The 19,884-nt window shown below is 54.0% G+C and overlaps 1 protein-coding gene across 4 annotated transcripts in view; it reads right to left on the bottom strand.

Annotated features, from left to right (window-relative positions):
* The window catches only part of CACNA1E (calcium voltage-gated channel subunit alpha1 E), a 150,284-nt gene that overhangs the window by 34,988 nt on the left and 95,412 nt on the right, over positions 1-19,884 (bottom strand). For 3 of the 4 annotated variants that reach the window (XM_055815156.1, XM_055815154.1, XM_055815155.1), the window contains exons 10-24: positions 13,526-13,641; positions 12,484-12,537; positions 11,988-12,122; positions 11,476-11,685; positions 10,032-10,144; positions 9,658-9,770; positions 9,402-9,533; positions 9,003-9,075; positions 8,482-8,599; positions 8,094-8,161; positions 6,598-6,695; positions 3,563-3,619; positions 1,651-2,259; positions 1,276-1,550; positions 495-654 (exon numbers count right to left, since the gene is read on the bottom strand). In XM_055815156.1, coding sequence (XP_055671131.1) covers positions 495-654; positions 1,276-1,550; positions 1,651-2,259; positions 3,563-3,619; positions 6,598-6,695; positions 8,094-8,161; positions 8,482-8,599; positions 9,003-9,075; positions 9,402-9,533; positions 9,658-9,770; positions 10,032-10,144; positions 11,476-11,685; positions 11,988-12,122; positions 12,484-12,537; positions 13,526-13,641 — 2,331 coding nt within the window. The remainder of the gene's footprint in view (positions 1-494; positions 655-1,275; positions 1,551-1,650; positions 2,260-3,562; positions 3,620-6,597; positions 6,696-8,093; positions 8,162-8,481; positions 8,600-9,002; positions 9,076-9,401; positions 9,534-9,657; positions 9,771-10,031; positions 10,145-11,475; positions 11,686-11,987; positions 12,123-12,483; positions 12,538-13,525; positions 13,642-19,884) is intronic. The other variant, XM_055815158.1, reaches the window with a different exon arrangement.

The following is a 19,884-nucleotide window of genomic DNA, read 5'->3' as shown; positions in this document are numbered from 1 at the left end:
ATGGCCCACATGCAAAACCCACCCCACATCACCGCCTTCCACGGCAGAAAGATGGGCAGCCAAGTCCAAGGAGCAAAACGAGGAAGCCCAAGGGTGGTTTGAGCTTGCTGACCCCTTTGCTCAGCTGTCCCAGCCCCCCAGACACCCCACAGCCAGCCAGGGACAGTCCCTGAGAAACTGGGGTGCTTATTCTTCCAGGTTGCTGGAGCTGGGCAAGAGCTACAGGGGAGCAGAAAACTGCGGAAAAATGTAACAAGCATTGAATAAAAATAAAACAGCCAGCAACCAGCAGTCAGGAGAGAAAGCCATGAGCGTGGCTGGCAGAGGGAGAGCGCTGCTGGGGCTTCAGGAACACCGTGGCTGGTTAGCCAGGCTGTTTGAGAGATATCCAACCCCCTTCCCAAGGGGATCCCCTGTTTTCATTGATGTCTAGGTGTCCTTCCCCTTGCAGCCCTCCCCAGCCCCAGGCTCCTACAGTCCAAAAAATGTCTCACGGGTTTGTGGTGCTGAAGATGAACATGGAGCTGTGCGGCACCATCGCTTTGCCCGTCTCACTTTTTTCCTTCTTCCGCTTCTTCTTCTCCATCTCCTCCTCGTCCTCTTTGCTCTCAGCCTCCTTTAAGGGGCTGGCTTCGCCATCTGTCTTGTTGCTAACTGCAGGAAAGCAAGAGCCTTTGCCTGGCCTTGCACCCAGACAGCACCCTGGGGTGTCCCTGCCACCCAAGCATCTGCAAACAGCCCCCCCCCCCCTCCAGTTTCAGCTTTGCATCCCCAGGCTGTTATGGGGAGAGGGATCAGAAGGGAATAAAAGACACGAGCTGCCAGGATGAAGCAGACGAAAGGGGTTTTAACAAGGCCAGCTTTTGCAGTGCTGTTTAATTAATAACACCGTTAAATGCGGCTCACCTTGACAGCAAGGATGCTGTTAAGGGGTTTGAGCACAGCGAGCTGGGCCGAGTCTGCGGATGTGTTAGGAAAAACAGGGGATGCCAGTGTTTTCTCCAGGCAGAGAGGAAGGGGGAAGGAGGGATCAGGCGAAGGGGCAGGTGGGAAGGAGGTGAAAAAGGGAGAAGGTCCCCAGGGGATAGTGGAACATCAGCATTGCCTTCAGGCTTCCTGCACAACTGAGGTGCCAAAGAGAGGTGCTGCAAGGAGCAGCAAGAAAAGCCCCCCAGTTGATGGATACAGATAGGAAAAGCAGTGCAAGTGGCTTTCCATCCCCACAGGGTCCCTGAGGGCTGGGAGAGGGGCTCAGGAAAGAGAGAGGGTCCTCACTCTGTACCACAGTGGAGTCGTGGACATCGATCATGATGGTGGTGCTCTCCGTGGCCTTCTCAGTGTTGGGGGTGATGGAGGAGAGGTCGGGCTCGCTCCGGCTGACGGTGTGGCTGGCCTCTAGCAGTGCTTGCTCACTGGTGTCCAGGCTGCTACAGTCCTGTTCCATCAGGCTGCCTGTCTTCCCCTGGGGGGGCTCAGGTCCCCCTCGCTGGACACTCCCCTCCTCAGCGGTCCCAACGAGCTCTGCATTGCCGGCAGGGACCCCGTTTGTCCTGCGGGATGGATGTGGGAGAGAAAAAGGTGCAAGGAGATAAGGGGAGAGGACAAGGAAGGATCTGTGGGAACTGCAAGATGCCCTCCCCAGGTACCAACCTGATGGACTCTCCGCTCGCCTCTGGCTCCCCCTGAATCAGTGCCTCCGCTGCAGCCACGTCCCCATGCCGGTCCCCATCCTGCATCCCCTCCGTGGGGCTGGCCTCCTCCAGACCCATCTCCTGGCTGGCCGAGCGGCTCCCCAGGGCACCAGCCGGCTCCTTCCCCTCCATCCGGGCTCTGCGGTGCCGGCTGCGCCGCTGGCTTTGCCTCATCCTGGCCCTATCCTCGATGCTGCCTCCTGCCCCATCCTGCTCGCCTGGCTCACAGTTCCCATGGCACGATTTCTGGTGCCATGGCTCCTTGTCTCGCTTGGCCCGGGGTGATGGGCTCCTCCTGTCCTCACCACCACCAGGGTTGGCTCCCGGGGCTGGCTGCTCAGGTCCCTCAGCCGGTGGCCGCTCGCCCTTGCCGCCCTGCTCCTCAGTGCATTTCTCCAGGGCAATGCCATCGCCCGGTTTCTTCCTGCGGAAGATGCTGGCATGGGGGTTGATGAGGGGCGGCTCATCCTTGTTGATGCCCTCCTGGCTGGACATCTGCATGTGCCGGCGCAGCTGGCTGGTGCGCTGCTCCCACACCGACATGTGGTGCCGCCGGCGACGCTCCCGCCTACAATGGGGGACAGTGAGGGATCGGCCTCCCAACTGCCCCCCCGGTGAAGCACCCACCCTGGATTTAATTTGGGAATCCCAAGGAGAAGGAAATGCCATCCTCAGGGCTACAGGCTGGGCTCCTGCTTTATCCCCAGCCCTCCAGCATCCCTCTGGTGCTGGCAGGGGCTGGAAATGGGACTAAGACTGTACTTCTGCCCCTTCAGAAGGCATCAGGCTGGTGATGGACCAGCTCCAGCAGCCTCACAGCTGCCCTGAAGCTTTCAGGCCGCGTGCCCAGCTTGCTGGAAGCAGCCAGCACTCCAGCCTGCCCTACCCTAGCCAGGTGGTGACCACCTTCCTCTTGTGTGATTGCCTGGGGACATCTTCTTAACTACAGGCAGTGACCTCTCACTGCGGCTGGGGATCCCTGCTTGCACTGGGGACCCCTCCTTGCACTGGGGACACCTTTGCATCACCAGCTCCTTGGAGCCAGGCTCCTTTTCAGAGCAGCACCGCCATAATGGTACAACTGACAGTGCAGGGGACTCAGACAAGAGCCAGCTTGCCAGCAAGGGTGGCAGTCCTGATGGGATGGGGACAGTAAGAGAGGAAAAGCAGCCAGGTACAAGACCTGCCTTTCTCAGTGAGAGATGGCCCTTGGAGACATTCACAATGGAGAATGTCACCGGGTGCAGGAGGCACTCTCCATCCCTGCGCTGCTATGCTCGGCCAGGACAGCCTCTCACCCCAGCACGTCCCGAGTAGGAAACGAGCCCACAGCCTGGGGGAGCAGCGGTTTCAGTGTCTAGGAGCTGTACTGGGCTTCCCTACGTTCCTGCAGGTGTGCTCTAGGGACAAGTAGGCTATGCCATGAAACCTTTGCAGTGCCGTAAATACGCACACAAACACCCTAGAAAAGACAGACGAGCCCTTCCCAACACACCTGGGCACACGGAAGCACCCACAAGCACACATGTGTACACACACCGCTCACCCCCAGAAGATGCACAGCTGCACATCCACAGGTAGCGGCACACACCAACACACACGTACTGCACGGCACACGCACGAGGAGGTTAGGCACGCACAACAAACCGCGAGCCCACGCACAAATCCACAAATGCACGCGCACACAGACAGGGGTGCAGAGGAGCACACTAAAATACAGGCATACACATACACACACGAGCCCCCCCCCCCCCCCCCCCCCCCCCCCCCCCCGCCGAGGAGGCTGGAGGGGAGCGGTGTGCGCTCTGGCCCCGCGGACGCACAGAAAGCACAGGAGCCACAGACGACACGCGCCCCCGCGGCCCACATACAGGTGGCTGCTGCGTGGCTCCCACATCGACATGTGGTGTCTCCTTCGCCTGTCTCTTCTGGGGAGGAAAAACAAACGGGTTCAATCTCCCCTTCACCCCTTCTTCGACTCATGTGGGCAACGCAGAAAGGTGGCCCCCACCCTGGCCCCAGGCAGCCCGCATCTCTTTGCCTGCCGGCTGCTGGGATGCTGGAGCATCCTAGTGAACCCCTGCACGTACGTGCTTGCACACCTGCTGCCCACAGGGCTGCCCGCGCTCACACCCACGCACTGTGATCTATTTTGTGGGGGCCACGGAGCCTTCCCCGTGCCAGCCAGTTGCGCAGTAGTGGCACGGGGCAGGCTGTACAGGCTGCAGCCCCTCAGAAGCCCTAGGACATGCTTGGATATTTAACAGCTCTTTCAAACTGCTTCAGATTCACCTCTCCCAAGCAACACGTGGCAATTTGAAAGAGGAAGCAATGCATCAGGCTGGCCTCGAGCTGCTCAGAGCCATCGCCGTGGGTTGGTGCTGCCCTGATACCACAGTGGGGAACGTGAAGTTCCCCAGCAAAAGCAAGGCATAAACCTAGGGCTGAGATGCTGACACGGAGAGGCTTAACAGGGCTGTCGGTGCCCTTCACCCCTACTGAATTTAGGCAGCTGGGGAGATTCAAGGCTTAATCCTTTGTATCAGCACAGAAAAGATTCAGATACGCACAGCCCCAAGCGAACAGCCCTGAGCATACGCAAATAAATGTGCATGCCATGATTTAGAGGGTTTCCTTTTTGCAAATGCCATGTGTGTGTGCAGGACATGCAAGGAAATACACTCCAAGGGCCCACGTGCACGCAGAGCTCACACAGGTCAGATGGGGTGCATCTCGCTGCCGTCCTGCGAGTGCAGCAATACCCTTGGACCCCATGTGTGTCATGCTGGTGACTGCCTCCTTACAGCCATGTGCACGGGAACAGCCCAGTGCCACGCTCAAGGCAGAGTGCGAGCTGCAGGCGCCTGCTGCCATCCCCGCAGCAAGTGGCCGAGCCTTCAAATGCATCCACGCACCACGTTAGGCACCAACACATGACAGCATCCGCATGCGTCCATCTGGCCACCCACTCATCAAACAGCCCCAAGCCATCTGCACCAATGGTGCCCATGTACAAATACAATACTCCGATCGGCACCACAGCCGCCCACGCCAACCTGGCCACGTGGGAACACTCATCCCCAAGTGCCACCGGACCTCTCTGCAGGCAGGAACGCGTGTACCAAACCTGCCTGCGCTAGGTACCCACATAGAAATGAAGCCATCTGTGTCTGCGCACAACCAAAAGCAGAGACCGGCTCAGCTTCACCACTCTGAGTTACCAACAGCCCTTCAGTACCGGCTCTGCTCTGGCTCATCCCTTGCTGTGATGTCCCCACTGTCCCTCCCCAGCTGCTGGCGTCAGCGTAGCACCACTAAAAGCACATCAAGACCTGATGCTGGAGATGGTCAGCCCCATGGCATCACATCCCCTTCCCTGCCCCTGACACCATCCATCCTGATGAGGGGGAAGGAGCTGGAAAAAAGATCTGCAAATATCAACACCTCCCATTTCAATGTCACTAGAACAACAACAAAAGGCTAAAGAGATCTGCTTTCCTAACCCGACGTATCTGACAATGGCTAGAAAACTATAGCAGGGATGTGCAGCGTGGACAAATCCTTCAATGTCCTAATACAGTCCATCTCCCTCTCTCCTGCCTGCCCATTCTCCAGCCCCTTCTGCAGCCTAAATCCCTCCATCCCCTTGCCTTATCTGACACGTTCCCACTGGTAGCCAGAGACAGTCATGATACACACTCTACCACCTCTCCCATATCCCCCCTCCCAGTACCTGGCCAGGCACAGATTTATCATGAACATCCCATCACCCCCAAACCAGCGTGATACCTGCAGCGGCTGGAAAACCAGGCAGGGCTGACAAGTACCCCCCAGTTCCTGCTGCCACTAAAGCCACAGGTGATGCGTGCCGGGTGGGGGACCATCGCATCCCACTGCTGCCAAGTTGCTGCCTCCGACACCCCCCCCGCCCCAGATCAGTGCTCGCCTGAAGACAGCAGTTTCTCTCGGCAAATCTGCAAGAGATTCTGCCGTGTACAAGCTTGGCTGGGTTTCAAAGAATAACGAAACCTAAAATTCCCTGGGAAGGGATTCTATAAAAAAAAGAAAAAAAAAAAATCCTTTCAGCCGTACTGAAATGTACTGTTTTGGGAAACAAATCAAAACGCCTCGTTCCAATGTTGACTTTGAAAGTTTTATGTGATTTAGACCATATGACACTGCAAAATAAAGAGAAAAAAGGCGTCTAGAAAGGAAAAAACAGAATTTTCTTCTGCTGAAACGCAGAGACAAGGCTCCTTAACACCATGCCAGGGGTTTATGTGGTTTGGGGCTTTTTTTTCTTGCCCAAATCAAATTTCTTTACAGTCAAACATGGTTTTGCAAACCTGCTCCATCTCTCATAACTGCATTTGCTACCCGGGGAAGGAGCCCGGGGGAGATTTGTGACACCTCTGCTCCCTTCTCCCCCAACCCTGGCTGCTCTCCCAAGAAAAAACGCTCTGCAGGAACAAATATCACCCCTCCTCAAGAAAAACTTGAGATCCTTTCCACCTCCCCAGCCTCCTTCTCCACCCCTAGCAGCAGTCCTGAGTGTTTTGAGCTGTACACTGGAGGCAGAAAGCCTCCTTTAGGGTGCTTCTGCCATGCCCAAGCACGGAGGCTGCTGCTTGGGGCAGGGGTGGGCAACTCCAGGTGCCACAGGGTGACCAGTCCCTGCTCTGACACCTCTTTGGAGACACTGCTGCTCATGGGGAACACACTCCTACATCTCCATCCATCCTCAGGAAGACACGTGGATAGGGAGTCACCCAGTGTGGGGACCCCTTTTTCTTTCAGCAGCCCCCCCAGCCAGCCGCGCCAGGCTCCACACTTCAGCTCCCCACTCTGCTGAGAACCCGGCTGGGCTCAGGAGGGCACAGGGGTAGCAGCACGGGCAGTCACTCACTCGATAGCAGGCATGTTTGGGGCAGACATGGGGCTGACTTCTTTGGCTTTCTGAAGGGCGTGCTTCTGGTTAAAGGCCTCCTCTTCCTCCTGCTCATCCTGCGGAGGAAAGAGGGGAGTTGCTTAGTGGGATGCTGTGGTTTCAAGGGAAGGTGCAGCCATCGGAGGCAGCGAGAGATGCACAGGGATACCTTAGATGAAAAGGTGTGCAGGAGAAAGGCGGAGCTGTATTTCCAGAGACAGCCTTTATTTTCCTTGTGCTGTGGGGACACAACTTCCCCACTATGCCAGATCTTACTGAAGGCGTCAGCACTACTTAAATAAGTGAACCCAGCCCACTCCAGGCAAGAGCTGGGCTGTGCACACTAGAACAGCCCCAGACAGTGTAGACCGACTCAGCCCTCCCTTCTGCACAGCCACAGGGGTGAGACAGGCATCCCCTCAATAGAGTGGGAGGCAAGGCATCCATGAATGACCCCAGCAGAGACCATATTGCTTTAATGAGTATGGTTGTGTCTCTGGAGCAAAAAATTGTCATTAGGAGTCATTAGCATGCATTCAGCCTTTTCGAAAACTCAGCACTCTCTTAATTGATGCTGCTGGTATGCGGCAGGGCTCTCCCACCCCTCTCACCCCAGCAGCTGGCAGTCCCTGGAAATGCCACCTGCACCCACCACGGGATGAGAGGGACTGCCACGTGCACCCCTCAGGCAAGCGAGTACCATGCCCCATTTCGTTTGCTGCTAGCGGGTCAGCTTTACACCAGCGTGGAACCCTCTCAGTAAGCCCCAGGGAACTGAGTAATAGGTATGGGCTCCGGAAAAAACCAAGCACCACCAGATTGCTGGTTTCCTCCAAAGAGCAGCAACGACCCTTGCAGCTCTTGCCTATTCACCATTATCCAGATGGTGCCCCAATACTTTAGCACTCCCCAAATATTTTCCAGCTCAGCCTAATAACCTTCTGAAGCACCATCCTAAATTGCATTCTAAATCACACGCACTGCTTTGTGGGCAGGTGGGGAATAAATACTGACACCACTGGAAAGCGCTTCCCACTCCACATCTCCAAAGTGCTTGGGCAAAGAACCATCCTCACATCAGACCCCACCAGACAGATGAGGATTATCTCAACCTGACCAGAGGCAAACAAAACTGGGGAGCTTAAATGGAGAAATAGTTAAGCCACACTTGATGGTAAGTGGGGTGTTCCTGGAGAGACCAGCAGGTTTAAGCACTTTCCTAAATCAAAGTCTAAATGGCTTTGCCCAGCAATATGGGTTTGTGTTTCAGGGGAGCACTCCGTGAGCCTTTCCGGAGGAAGAGGCTCCGCTTCCAATTTGATCCGACCTCTTTTCAAGGCAGGCTGAGCTGAGGGACTAGGTGGCCTTGGCTCTAGAGCGAGAACAGTCACAGGTGCTGCTCCCGGTGCCTTTCCCGCTGGTCCCCACCTTCACTCTCTTCACAGAAGAAAAAGGAGCAACAGGAACATACATACCTTGGTGAGCTCCTGAGCGTTGGCCAGGTTGTCCACCGCAATGGCCAAGAACACATTCAGCAGAGTATCTGCGAGCAGCTAAGGATGCACAAGCTGTGTGTTAAGGACATGCATGTCTGCAGTCACCAAGGGAGGGTGGCTCTGGTGGCTCCTCCCCAGCTTAGTGAGGAGCAGCCAAAGGGACAACCTCCTCACCCATCCCATATATAAAGCCCTCATTGCATCTCCAGACATCTCTGCTTTTGGGATATCCAGGTCTGCTGCCTGTGTGATGGGTCTCCCTCAACTGGGAGAGAGGGAAGGAGCAGCGGGTAGGGAGGGGGATGCCCGCAGAGAGGGTGATGAGACAGGGTTGTCTCCACTAAAAGCACAGCAACTGGGTGGATACAGTTTCCAAACAAGGTGAGGACGATGAAATAGATGGAGGACCACATGCCCGAGCGAACGCCTCCCTGGGAGCGGATGCCGTTGTACATCACCTCATTCCAGTCCTCACCCGTCAGGATCTGCAGGAAAGCAAGCCAGCAGCTCTGTCACCCGCACCTCCTCATCACCTGGACAGACCCCCGTGATCTATCCCACCAACATGCAGGAGCCAAGTACAGTGACCCCGTGGAGCAGGTAACCCAGCTCTATAGCTGCAGCACTTGCAGGAGATGATGTTGGACACTGCTGAGGGTTTAGGTCTCCTCAGAAGAGTCTGGAAACTCTTTCACCTTCTGTAACAGCGGTGGAAGAGTTTCCATCTCTTGCCATCCACTTCGTTATACAGGAGGAGAGGAAGCGAGTTATATCCTAACAGCTGATGGAGAGGAATTTATTTGGTTTAACAAGCCCCTTCCAGCCAGGGAGAGTGAGCAGGTGGTCCCAAGTCCCTTTGGTTGTGCCCCCTTGCAGCCCAGCTCCTACCTGGAACACTGTCATGATGGCCGCGGGGAAAGTGTCAAAGTTGGCTGATGGTGTCCCATCGATGAAGTTAAACCTGGAAGTGGAACCAGGATGACATAAATGGGCTTGAGTACCAAGGTCATCAAACCCCTGACTGCTGTGCTGTCAGCTCTCTTGTGCTTAGGAGGACCTTTCCCCACTCTAAGGAAGGTCTCCTGAGCCTTTGGTGCCACAACCCAAAAAGCTTGCTGGCCAGAAGGACCCACACACCCCTCCAGCAGGGACTTTGGTATGTGAGAAGTACCACTGTTAGCAGCAGACTGGGGGGCAAGGCTGCAGTCTTCCTAGGCACCTACAAGGGTGTCATTACTTGGCTTTAACACCAAAAAGTTCCTTTTTCTCAGACTTGAAACAACCTACCTGCCTCCAAACAGCTGCATTCCCAGCAGGGCAAAGACTACAATGAAGAGGAAGAGGAGGAAGAGCAGGCTGATAATAGACTTCATGGAGCTCATCAGCGAGACCACCAAATTCCTCAGGGATGCCCAGTACCTAGAAAACAGAGACATTGCTGGAGCACTCGTGGTGCTGCTGACAGGAGAGCAGGAGTGACTAGATCTGGGCTGCAGCCATAATCTGAGACGAAGGGTGACAGGCACAGATGGTTGGTACGTACTTGGTTATTTTAAATATTCGCAGGAGACGAAGGGCTCGTAGGACACTGATCCCAAAAGACGTTCCTGGTCTGAAGATAGCCCAAACCACTTCAAAGATGCTTCCGACCGTGACCTGAGAAGCAGGCACAGCCATAGGTCAAAGACAGGCTCGGGACTGGCTGTTGGAGGAAATCTTCGTGTGCCTGAAGATGAGGCACTCAGCATTCTGCCCAGGACCTGGTGCCTTGGTCTGGCATGGGCAGGCTGTCTAAACAGAAAGGGCTCCCACGCCCACGGTGAGGGCCACCTCGTTCTTCTCCCTCTTGGTGCCTTGTGCTGCAGACATCTGCCAAACATCTCCCCCCACACCCACAGCATCTCTGGGGCCACTTACCCCACAGTCAAAGCAGTTGAAGGAAGAATGGAAGTAAAGGCGTGGCCCCATCCCGTACATCTTTAAGGACATCTCCAGGAGGAAGAGCCCAAGAAACAGGAACTCTGCATAGTCTGAAAGAGAAAACCCAAATGCGCTAACCTTGGGGCACCGAGCTGCGCTGAGCGTCCTGCATGCACCCACCCGTGGCCCATATAGCACGGCACAGAGATGGGACAAGTCACGGCCCACACTGCTTCCCCAAGGACTCAGAGTCTGGGATGAGGGAAGCTTGTCTGTGAGGAGCTAGACTGTATATAACAGAGCATCAGCCCCACAAGGTAATCTTTCAGGGTAGGCGCACCGGCGTCCCAGGGATGTGAGAAGACCAGAGGCGGTCGGCATGGAGCAGAGCAGCTCCTTAGCATTACAGGACAGTGGTTGAGGTGCCTGCAAGGGCATTAACCACACGACACTGTAGGGGAATATTAGCAACCTGGATTTAAATCATTGCGTGGCTGGAACTTGGCCAGGGAAACCGAGCCGAACAGCCAAAAGCCAGTGCAAAGCTTCTCCAGCTATTTCACGAACATTAGCAGGCAAGACTCTGGCTCTTCACCTTGCCCAAAAGATGCTTCTCCCCATGACCAGCTGCCATACCACACTGCAGCACTCCAGGACCTCGGCAGGCCTGAGCGTGCTAACGCAGATCTGGGCAGGCCCGGCGCTCAATAGGGAGGTTTTCAAGGTGAGTAAGAATAACACGGCTGAGAACGCAGCACTGTCGCTACTGCAGCAGCTCAGCAGTAACACACGCCTACCACGGGGCTGACCATGCTGCTCTGCAGTTGGCACCACACTAGAATAGACATGGGGGTACTGCCTCCAAGAGCTGACCTCATACCATGGCCCACGGTGGGCTGGGGGATGCTCAAGTAACTGGTTTCAAGCTTGGGATCTCCATGCCATGCTCCGCACCAAAACTTTAACCAGGGGGTTCTACCATGACCAGTCCCATCCCTGCAAACTCATGCCTTTCTAGCAATGGCGTGTGGGCATTCAAAGATGGACCTCCAGCAAGCTTTCCGTCACCACTGTTCACAATGTTAGGATAAACCCAACTGCAGTCCGTTTCTATCTCTTGACAAAGACATTGACCTGAAGGGTGTGAGGCCAGTACAGCTCCTCCACGTTTGCTCAGAGGCTGAGACAGCCATAAGGGGCCACAGGGCCAAGGACAAAGCTGAATTAAGTAGCTGTACACCGCCCTTCATTATCAACAGTGAACATAGTTTAGGTCATTCCCCACCCAGCTCCATACCAGCATGACTGGTGGGATCCATCCCCATGTGCCCTGGGGCAAGGAGCGAGGGTGTGCTGCAGCCTCCAGCCTCTGGAGAAGGTTGTAGGAGGTTTTGCGTGCCCACACAGTGCTCTCACACCTACACAAAGCCCAGGGACTCACAGAGAAAGTGGGTGAGCCAGGCTGGCTGGTTATGATGGACGATGGCCACACAGGCAGTGTTGAGAGCCACCAGGCTCAAGACGATCCAGTAGAAGACCTGGGATTTCACCATGTGGCGAACAGAGATGCGCAGGAGTCGCTCCTTGTGCCGTAAGTAGGAGGCACCGTCCACTCTGGCGCCTTTGAGGCCAGAGTGACTCAAGGGGTTACCTAAGGGAAAAGAGGGGGGACAAGGAGTTGGGTGCTCCAGTCAAGGTGAGAGAAGGAGTTGGGTGTTCCAGCCTTCCCTGCAACATGAGACAGGACAGACGGCTCACAGACATTGCTCTTATGGGACACAACTTATCCAGACAGTTTTTATGTGGCACAGGGGGCAGCAGGTGGTTTGCCCCTTTTGCTGTCAGACTAGCAGAGATGGCTGATCTGTGACAGTCTCCACGTGATGGATGCAACCCTGGCAACTCAATAAGCTAGCAGGGGTTTTGAGGAAGCACGGTGCAAACTGCACTGACCCAAGGTTGGATGAAGAGGTCTTCTCTGCGCCAGCCTCCGCTCGCCCACGGAGGAGATATCGACACAGTGCTCATCACTCGAGTCACGGTTCATGGCATCTGTCCGGTTCCTTTTGATGGTGGCTCTCCTGAGCACTGGGAAGGGAAGAGTAATGGGTGTTGGAGCGATGAGGTGGCCCCACTCTGCCAGCAGCTGGCTTGTTGGACCAGGACCTGGCGATCGGTACTTAGTTAGCTCAGGTCTGGTAGCAGGATGGAGATACCCAGGTTACCCCAGTCCAGAATCATATCTTGCATGGGACCAGTCACCTCCTGGCCTCCACATTCTCTCAGGGGTTATGCTGCCAGTCAACCACCCCACACCCCTCTCTTGGGCTGCCGACCCCACTGAGATATTCCCAGACTTTCCACCACCGCTGGAGGGTTTCAACCTCCAGCTGCAGGCAAGCACAAAGAAGGGCAGGTAGATTTTTGGGTAGGGCATTGCTTGTCTTACCTTCTAAGGCTGAGGTCCCAGAATTTTTGTTCTCTTCAGCTAGCATGACTTCCTCTACGCAAAACACAGAGTTCAGCATCAGGACACAAGACACCAATTGGCCAAATACATCAGACCTCACTGCCCTGTACCTAAGCACTTTCCCCAGCCTGGAGGTGGTGGCTATAGGTTGCAAACTCTTGTCAAGTATTGGTTAAGTGTCCAAAAGCAAATTCTGGAGAGTGGCAAGTGGCAGCTATCACAAATTACGTCACAAAGAAAAATTACTTGTAATCAACCCTTCCTCTTTCATTGTAATTAAAGAAGCTGAACATTGGAGACATTGGGGCTCAACATCCCAACCAAGGGCCAAAGCTGAGGTCTGGGGCTCAGGGCTCATTTCAAGATATCTGTCCTTTTTCAAGTCTGAATGCTAGATGAAATCTTCCCTTCGCAGAGCTGAACACACTGACCTGATCCCCATGAGGAGCAAGAAAGGGCACAGGCTGTGGCAGTTTGGGGACCAGCAACCACAGGCTGTCACACTGTTCCAGCAGGAGCCTGGAAACCTCCACCACCCCCATCCTTGGCCCAGGTCCAGGAGCCCCAAGGTGAGAACTGGTGAATTCATCCCCTCCAGACTGCTCCAGGAGCAGGTTTAGCTGGAAAACCACTGTCACCGTTCACTGCTCTACTTCCCTACTGCCCACCACTGCAGGAGACTCCAGCAAATATCAAGAGATAGGAAATCATCACAGAGCAAAGCTCACAGCCGTGATGCTCACACCCTCCCCGGAGATGTGATATGCCTCATGTTCAAAACATGACAGTTTTATGCCACAGAATGTGAGGTTTCAGCAGCTGTTAGCGACATCCTTGCTTGCAGCCTGGCGGGACCATCACACCATCTGGGACCGAGCTCACCCATGCACCCAACACCACCATGTGAGCACCTGTGCAACTTTGGGGTTGCACCGGATGACGCTCAGGGATCCCTCCCCATCTTCACCACTCTGCAGTGCCTGCCATCCCCCCGGGGTCCCCCCGGCCCACCAGCCTTTACCTGCTTTGTCTATCCAGGCTCGGTAGCCGTTGAGCTCCCGCTCGATCTGCTGCTGGCGCCGCAGCTTCATGAAGGCTCGGCGGTTCTCCACCCGCTCACGCTCTTTGGCAAACTCCCTGGGGAAGGGCAGAGGGGGGCGATGAGAGCATGGCCAGGGAGCAGCAGGGGGTAGGGGGCTGGGGCACCTCAGGGCTGTGAGGGGAGGTAGCAACCATGGGTGAGCAGGCGCCAAGGTCTGCTGGTGCATGCTGGGGAGATGCACGATCATCCCCAGCCAAAGCATGGTCAGGGGATGGGTGAACAATCAGAAAAAAGGAAAGGCTTCTTTGCAGGAGGAAAGGCATGGATGCATGGGAGCAAACGCCCAGCTCCCTCACTCATCCCTGCGTGCCCCAGCTGGGAGCCACTGCCTTTCAGGGAGGACGTTCCCAGCACCACCCAACTCCAGAACCAGCTCAGCTTCTGTGTGTCCCTGTAGGGAATAAAAACCGGGCTCTGTGGGGAGGCAGCAAGGGGATGGAGGAGGGCAGGTCCTGTCCCCCACTTTTACTTCCTCCTCTGAACCCTTTTTTCTTTCCAGCCTCTTCTTGGGCTATTTTCCCAGAACTTGAGATATCCCTGTTGTCCTCTGGACTTCAGCACCTCACACGAGCTATCCAGGTGCAATGACCAGCCCAGAGCAGGCCAGCAGCTTGGTGCAGCTCTGCCATGGGCAGGAGGGCAGGCAGCACCGCATGGGCTCTGTGCAGGTAAGGGCACATCAAACGCTGATCAACACTGGCCAGAGCTAACGCTGTGACCTCTGCTTGTGCAGCCTCTAACACACATGGTGCACAGATGTACTAGCATCCACCTGCTCACCTGCACTCCTAAGCACATGCATAAACACATCCTCAGTACTTAAGACACAATTTCACCTGTAGCACGGCTCAGAGCTGTGCAAAGACGCCCATACACAGCTAGGGCTATATACACCTTCTCACCTGCAGTTAAAACACAAGACCACGATGGTAAGTAAGCATGGTCTGCTTTCTGGTTTATGCACACCTGCGGCCATACGCAAGAGACTTGTGCAGGTTTTTCACCCACCTTATATGAAGAAGCACCCAAAGCCTTAAGTACATATGCAAAGGCCATCACACAGAGAAACAGCAATATTCTGTAGGAAACACAGGGGTGGCAATGTAGGCAACCTCTCATCCACGCCATGGGTTATATGTAAGACAACACAGCCAGACCTGCCTCTAGGAGATCCCATACCCCACGCTTGCACACACCATGTACCTGGGGCATCTTGACCCTCAAGTTATACTTCTATCAATGGTCACATTTGCACTCAGCAAGCATCCCTCACACCAAACATCCCCTAAGTACACCGTTCCCTCTTTGCAAGAACATCAGGGGGATGCAATTTGCTGGCTGCAGCTCCCTGTCCTGTCCCCAAGCACCTGGCTGCAGACCCCCAGCTGCACAGAGGAGCTCAGCCGGTGCCCCAGACTCCTCCCTGTCCTAGGGTACTCGGAGGGAAGCATGACTGCAAAGAACAAATGGCACCGTTCTTTCTGCAAGATGAATGTCTCCCTCCCCAGAGACTAGCAGCAATCTCCAGCCTCAAAAAAAAAAAAAAAAAAAAAAAAAAATTCAAAAGAACTGAAAGAATTGGTCTGTCTGCTGCAGAGAGAGTTCAAGTGCATTACCCCAGCTGAGCTATTACACCCTTAATGCTGTGTGGGCTTTTGCATATGTGTGTGTGTGCACGCACGCATGTTTGTGTGAAAAGCCCTGAATGTTCCTTGCATCTCTTGTTTAAGATCCCCAGACAATTCAGGCATTTTTAATTCCACCCCAGGAAGGTGAAGTTTCCTGCCGCTCTGGCATTAAGCGTCAAATGACTCTCCCCCTCCATCACTGGCTTTCAGACTGAAATGAGACTTTCTTCCTAGGGCAGGGAAGGGGGAGAGAACAAAGAGCAAGGAAGAGAAAAGCAGCTTAAGTGGAGGGAAGGAAGGCAGGAGGAGACGGGGGAGAAGGAAGGACCTCCCACAGCCAACAGCAAAATGCACTCTCAGTTTTGGGCATGCCACACCAAAAACCCTCCTTGCCCTAGCTAGAGGAAAGACAGGACCATTTTGGCTGTGCCATCATCACTCACCACCCTTTATTAGCAAATTTTGGATGTCAAGAAATGAGAAGATGCTGTTTGCAGCCAGAGTTGGTGGGCAAGTTGCCTCTTTCCCTCCAGTCTCGTCCTCCCACGCACCAAACTTCTGCCCCACAGGCCGTAAGCCCATGCCAGCCAGCACCTAAGCAGAACTTTTGCCAGCCCCTGCAGATATATTCTGTGACCAGGAGCACCTGGAAAGCTTCCCCTGATTTACACCAGATGGGAATCTGGCCCCTCTCTGTCGCCTCCTGCTTGCCCATCTCTCTGTCTTCCAGCTCCTCCCCTGCTGAGCTAGTCTCCTTTTGCTGCATGGAGAGAGAAGCCATCGTCCTGTATCCACAATGAAACCCAGCCAGAAGGACCTGCTGAGCCTCAAATCACCTTTTCCCAGAGAAGGGAATCGGAGCATCTTTTCCAGCACCCCCCTCATCAAGCAGCATTTCTCCCCACCCAACCATTTGCTCATGGAGCCCTAATTTGCAAGAAGCTGGTGCCACACACATCCAGGGACAAGGTCTGTGCAGCTGCAGCAGCGTCTCAGAGGGAGACACTTCCCACATGCTTGATCCCTAATGGAGCTTAATTGCTTTTGTCCATTAGAAGGAGGAAGGGGTGGCAGAGAGGGGAGGGAAAAAAAAAAAGTTAAGCCTAACTTAATGAATTATTACATTTCAGAGAGACACATTACCGAGCAGGGCAGCAGCGGGGGCTGGTGACATCTGAGAGTGGGTAGGCGATGCTGACAGATCAAGGATTGCTCAGAGCCAATTTGCAGCAGCGGGTAGAGATAATACTGTATGTGAGTGAGAACAGGGCCAGCAATGGTGACTGACAGCCGCTTGGGAAAGCTCCAAGTTGCAGGCAGGGCAGCATCACATCACCGAGAGAGCCAGGCACCTGCCTCCTATTGAAAGGCTCTGCTCCTCAGCATGGATGGGTTACATCGCCGGGATGGCCCAGTTCAGTCTTGCAAAGAGCCCAGGGCTGTTCTGCCTTGTAGGGTCCCTGTGAGGGGGCTCAAAGGACGCCAGCAGATAGCACGGGTCCCCACCGGCAACACCTCTTCTTGTCCATCTGAGTCTCCTGGCCCCAAATCCCAATGCCTCCAGCATGAAAACCTCCACCCGTGACAGCCAAGCTCCACTTGTGCCGACCCAGTGCCATCACAGCCCTTCCTCATCCAGCCTCGTAAAGCTGATGGCACACAGCGAGCGATGGAGGCGAGCGCTGAAGGTCGAGGTGGGAGCTGGGGAGCGGTGTGCCATCTGTCCTCCTGCACGCAAGGGCACCATCCATCCACGCGCCATGGCCAGCCTGCCGGGACGATTGGAGCACAGATGGTTGGCTCCTCCTCTGCCTCTGAGTTCTCCTTTACAGCCTTGGCATTCCCCTCACGTGGCACGAAAGCATCTCTCCTCCTGGTGGGAGACCTTGGGGGACACCGCCACGCTCGGCTGCCTTCCTCCCCAGGCCCCCACACCCTCACTCGCACCAGGGCAGTGATGCTTTTCCTACATCATTGCACTCAAAGGACTGGGGAGCCCAGGTCTGGTTTTAATGGGACAACCCCGCATATGGAAGTGTCCAGCTTGAAAATAGGCCACCTTTTTTGGAAAAAACCCCACCAAAACCAACCGAGCAAACAGAAAAAAACCACAACAAAACACCAAAACCCCAACCACAAGAAACCAACAACCAGAAACCAGTTAAGAAAAAAAAAAATCACAGATACTGCAACCCTCTTTTCTTCTTTCTGGTGCTTCTTTGAGTCCAGAGCGGGTATATCGTGCTGGTCACATCAATATTGTGGCTTCCATACTTTGAAACAACAAGCCAACCATCTCCAAACCCATCAATTCATCACCTTTTGCCACTGTTAAAGGCACCTCCAACAAACCAGTTACTAAACAGGTCTTGAAACGATCAGAAGCAGCAGAAAGGATGGGGTGGGAAAAGGACAAATACTGGATTACACGCTAAGGAAACACACTAAGTAAGCACTGGTACTGCTTTGTCACAGCAGCATCATGCTCCTGTGAAAAAAACCAAACATATATAATGGGATGTAAGGAATTCCATCTGTAAAACATCAGGTAATACTGCTGCTCTTCTCAGCACTCGCAAGGTCTCAGCTCACGGCTCCGCTTCAGGTTTGAGCACCACAATTTGAGGAAAAACCGCCTTCAACTCCAGGAGGGTGTCAAAGAAGGTTATGGGACAGAACTGACAACAGACGGTTTGGAAAACACAGATGAGACAGTTGCAAACCACAGGGATCAGATGGTATTTACCCAAGAGGTGTAAAGGAACTCAAGTAAGAGTGTTGAACTAACTGTGCAGTCTGTAACCTGGTGCTTCAATTTAAACAGACGGCAGCAAGCAGGCACAGCAGAACCGGCACTGCAGACTGGGATTATTGCCCTGAGCTGAGAGCAAAGGCTATGGCAGGGTGTCCAAAAGGTACAAGAACTCTGCAGAGGGAAGGTGTGCTCCATAGGTCTGCTCTGAAGGAGGCAGGAAGATTTTTGGATAAGGGTAATTGCTTGATTTAAGTTCACCTGAATTGCCAGAAGTCAGAGAAGATTCAGGCTGGAGGGGGCTCTGAGCAACGTCATCTAGCTGAAGATGTCCCTGCCCAAGGCAGGAGGTTTGACAAGATGACCTTTAGAGGAAACTTCCAGCCCAAACCATATATGATTCCTTAACGAAGCTGGATTGTCTTGAGAAAGTGTAACTGTTGGCTGGAGGACTAACTGGTGAAAAGAAAGACTACAAGAAAAGGAAAACGGAAACATCCCATTTCTTGTATTCCTTTTTAGCTGTGGCTGTTCGCTTTTGATCATCCCCATGTACTTCAGCAAAAGTTACGTGTTCACCACGTTGTGACAAAGCTGCAGCAAGGAGCAGAGCATACCGCTGACAATGCTAAAGAGAGCACATTTCTAGAGCGCTGGCAGACACACAAGCTGGGGAACGAGAAGCTGACAAGCTGTTGGTGACAGCAAATGGTAAAATAGGAAGGAGACGGGAGATACCAGCCCTGAGATTACCCATTGCATCACTGTCCCAGTTAAGAAGGGGAAGATGCTGATGGTTACCTTCTACCTTGGAGAAAGCTTGTCATTGTCTACCTGGATTTCTCCAAGACTTTTTATATGGTTTCCTAGAGAAACCAATGCATTTTGGTCTAGACAAGTGGCCCATGTGGTGGGTGGGGAGCTGGCTGGCCAGCAGCACCTGGAGGGTACATAGCTCCTCTTCAAACTGGCAGCCTGTCACAACTGGGGTCCCTCCAAGATCAATATTGGGCACAACACTGTTTCATCTCTTCATAAGTGGTCTGCACGATGGGATCAAGCGTACCTCGATGAAGTTTGCTGATGATACCAAACCCAGTGTGGAAGTGGACACTTCAGAAGGGAGGGCCACCTTGCAGGACGACCCTGACAGGCTGGAAGAGTGGGCTAACAAGGATCTTATGAAGCTCAACAAGGACAAGTGTAAGGTCTTGCACATGAGAAAACATAATCGAGCCGGGGAGCAGCTCTGTAGAAAGGGACCTAGGGGTGCTGGTGGACAACAAGCTCAATGTGAGTGAACAGTGTGCTGCAACAGCAAAGCAAGCCAGCGGGATGCTGGGCTGCATCAACGAGGGCATCACCAGCAGAAGGAAAGACTTCATTATCCCACTTCATTATCCCACTCTCAGTGCTTGTCAGGCCACACCTGGAATATTGTGCTCAGTTTTGGTCCCTGCTATACAACAGATGTAGACAGGCTGGAGAGGGTCCGGAGAAGAGCCCCAAAGGTGATCAGAGAAGCCTGCCATACGAGGAAAGGCTGAGAACTGTGTTTGTTCAGCCTTGAGAAAAGAAGGCTTAGGGGAGACCTTATCAGTTCCAGTATTTAAAGGGTGGCTACAAAGAAGATGGAAACTCCCTTTTTATGGAAGGAAAAGGGGTAATGTGTATAAGTTACTCCTGGGGAGATTCCAACTGGACATGAGAGGAAAAATTTTCACAATGAGAACAATCAGCCATTGGAATAATCTCCCCAGAGAAGTGGTGGAGTCCCCAACATTGGGCACGTTCAAAATTCAGCTCAACAGGGTGCTGGGCCATCTTGTATAGACCATGCTTTTGCCAGGAAAGGTTGGATAAGATGATCCTTGAGGTCCCTTCCAACCTGGTATTCT

The sequence above is a fragment of the Falco peregrinus genome, chromosome 10 (assembly GCF_023634155.1).
Source record: "Falco peregrinus isolate bFalPer1 chromosome 10, bFalPer1.pri, whole genome shotgun sequence".
Classification (NCBI taxonomy): domain Eukaryota; kingdom Metazoa; phylum Chordata; class Aves; order Falconiformes; family Falconidae; genus Falco; species Falco peregrinus.
The sequence above is the reverse complement of the archived record's forward strand: the minus strand, read 5'-3'. Positions and strand labels throughout refer to the sequence as shown.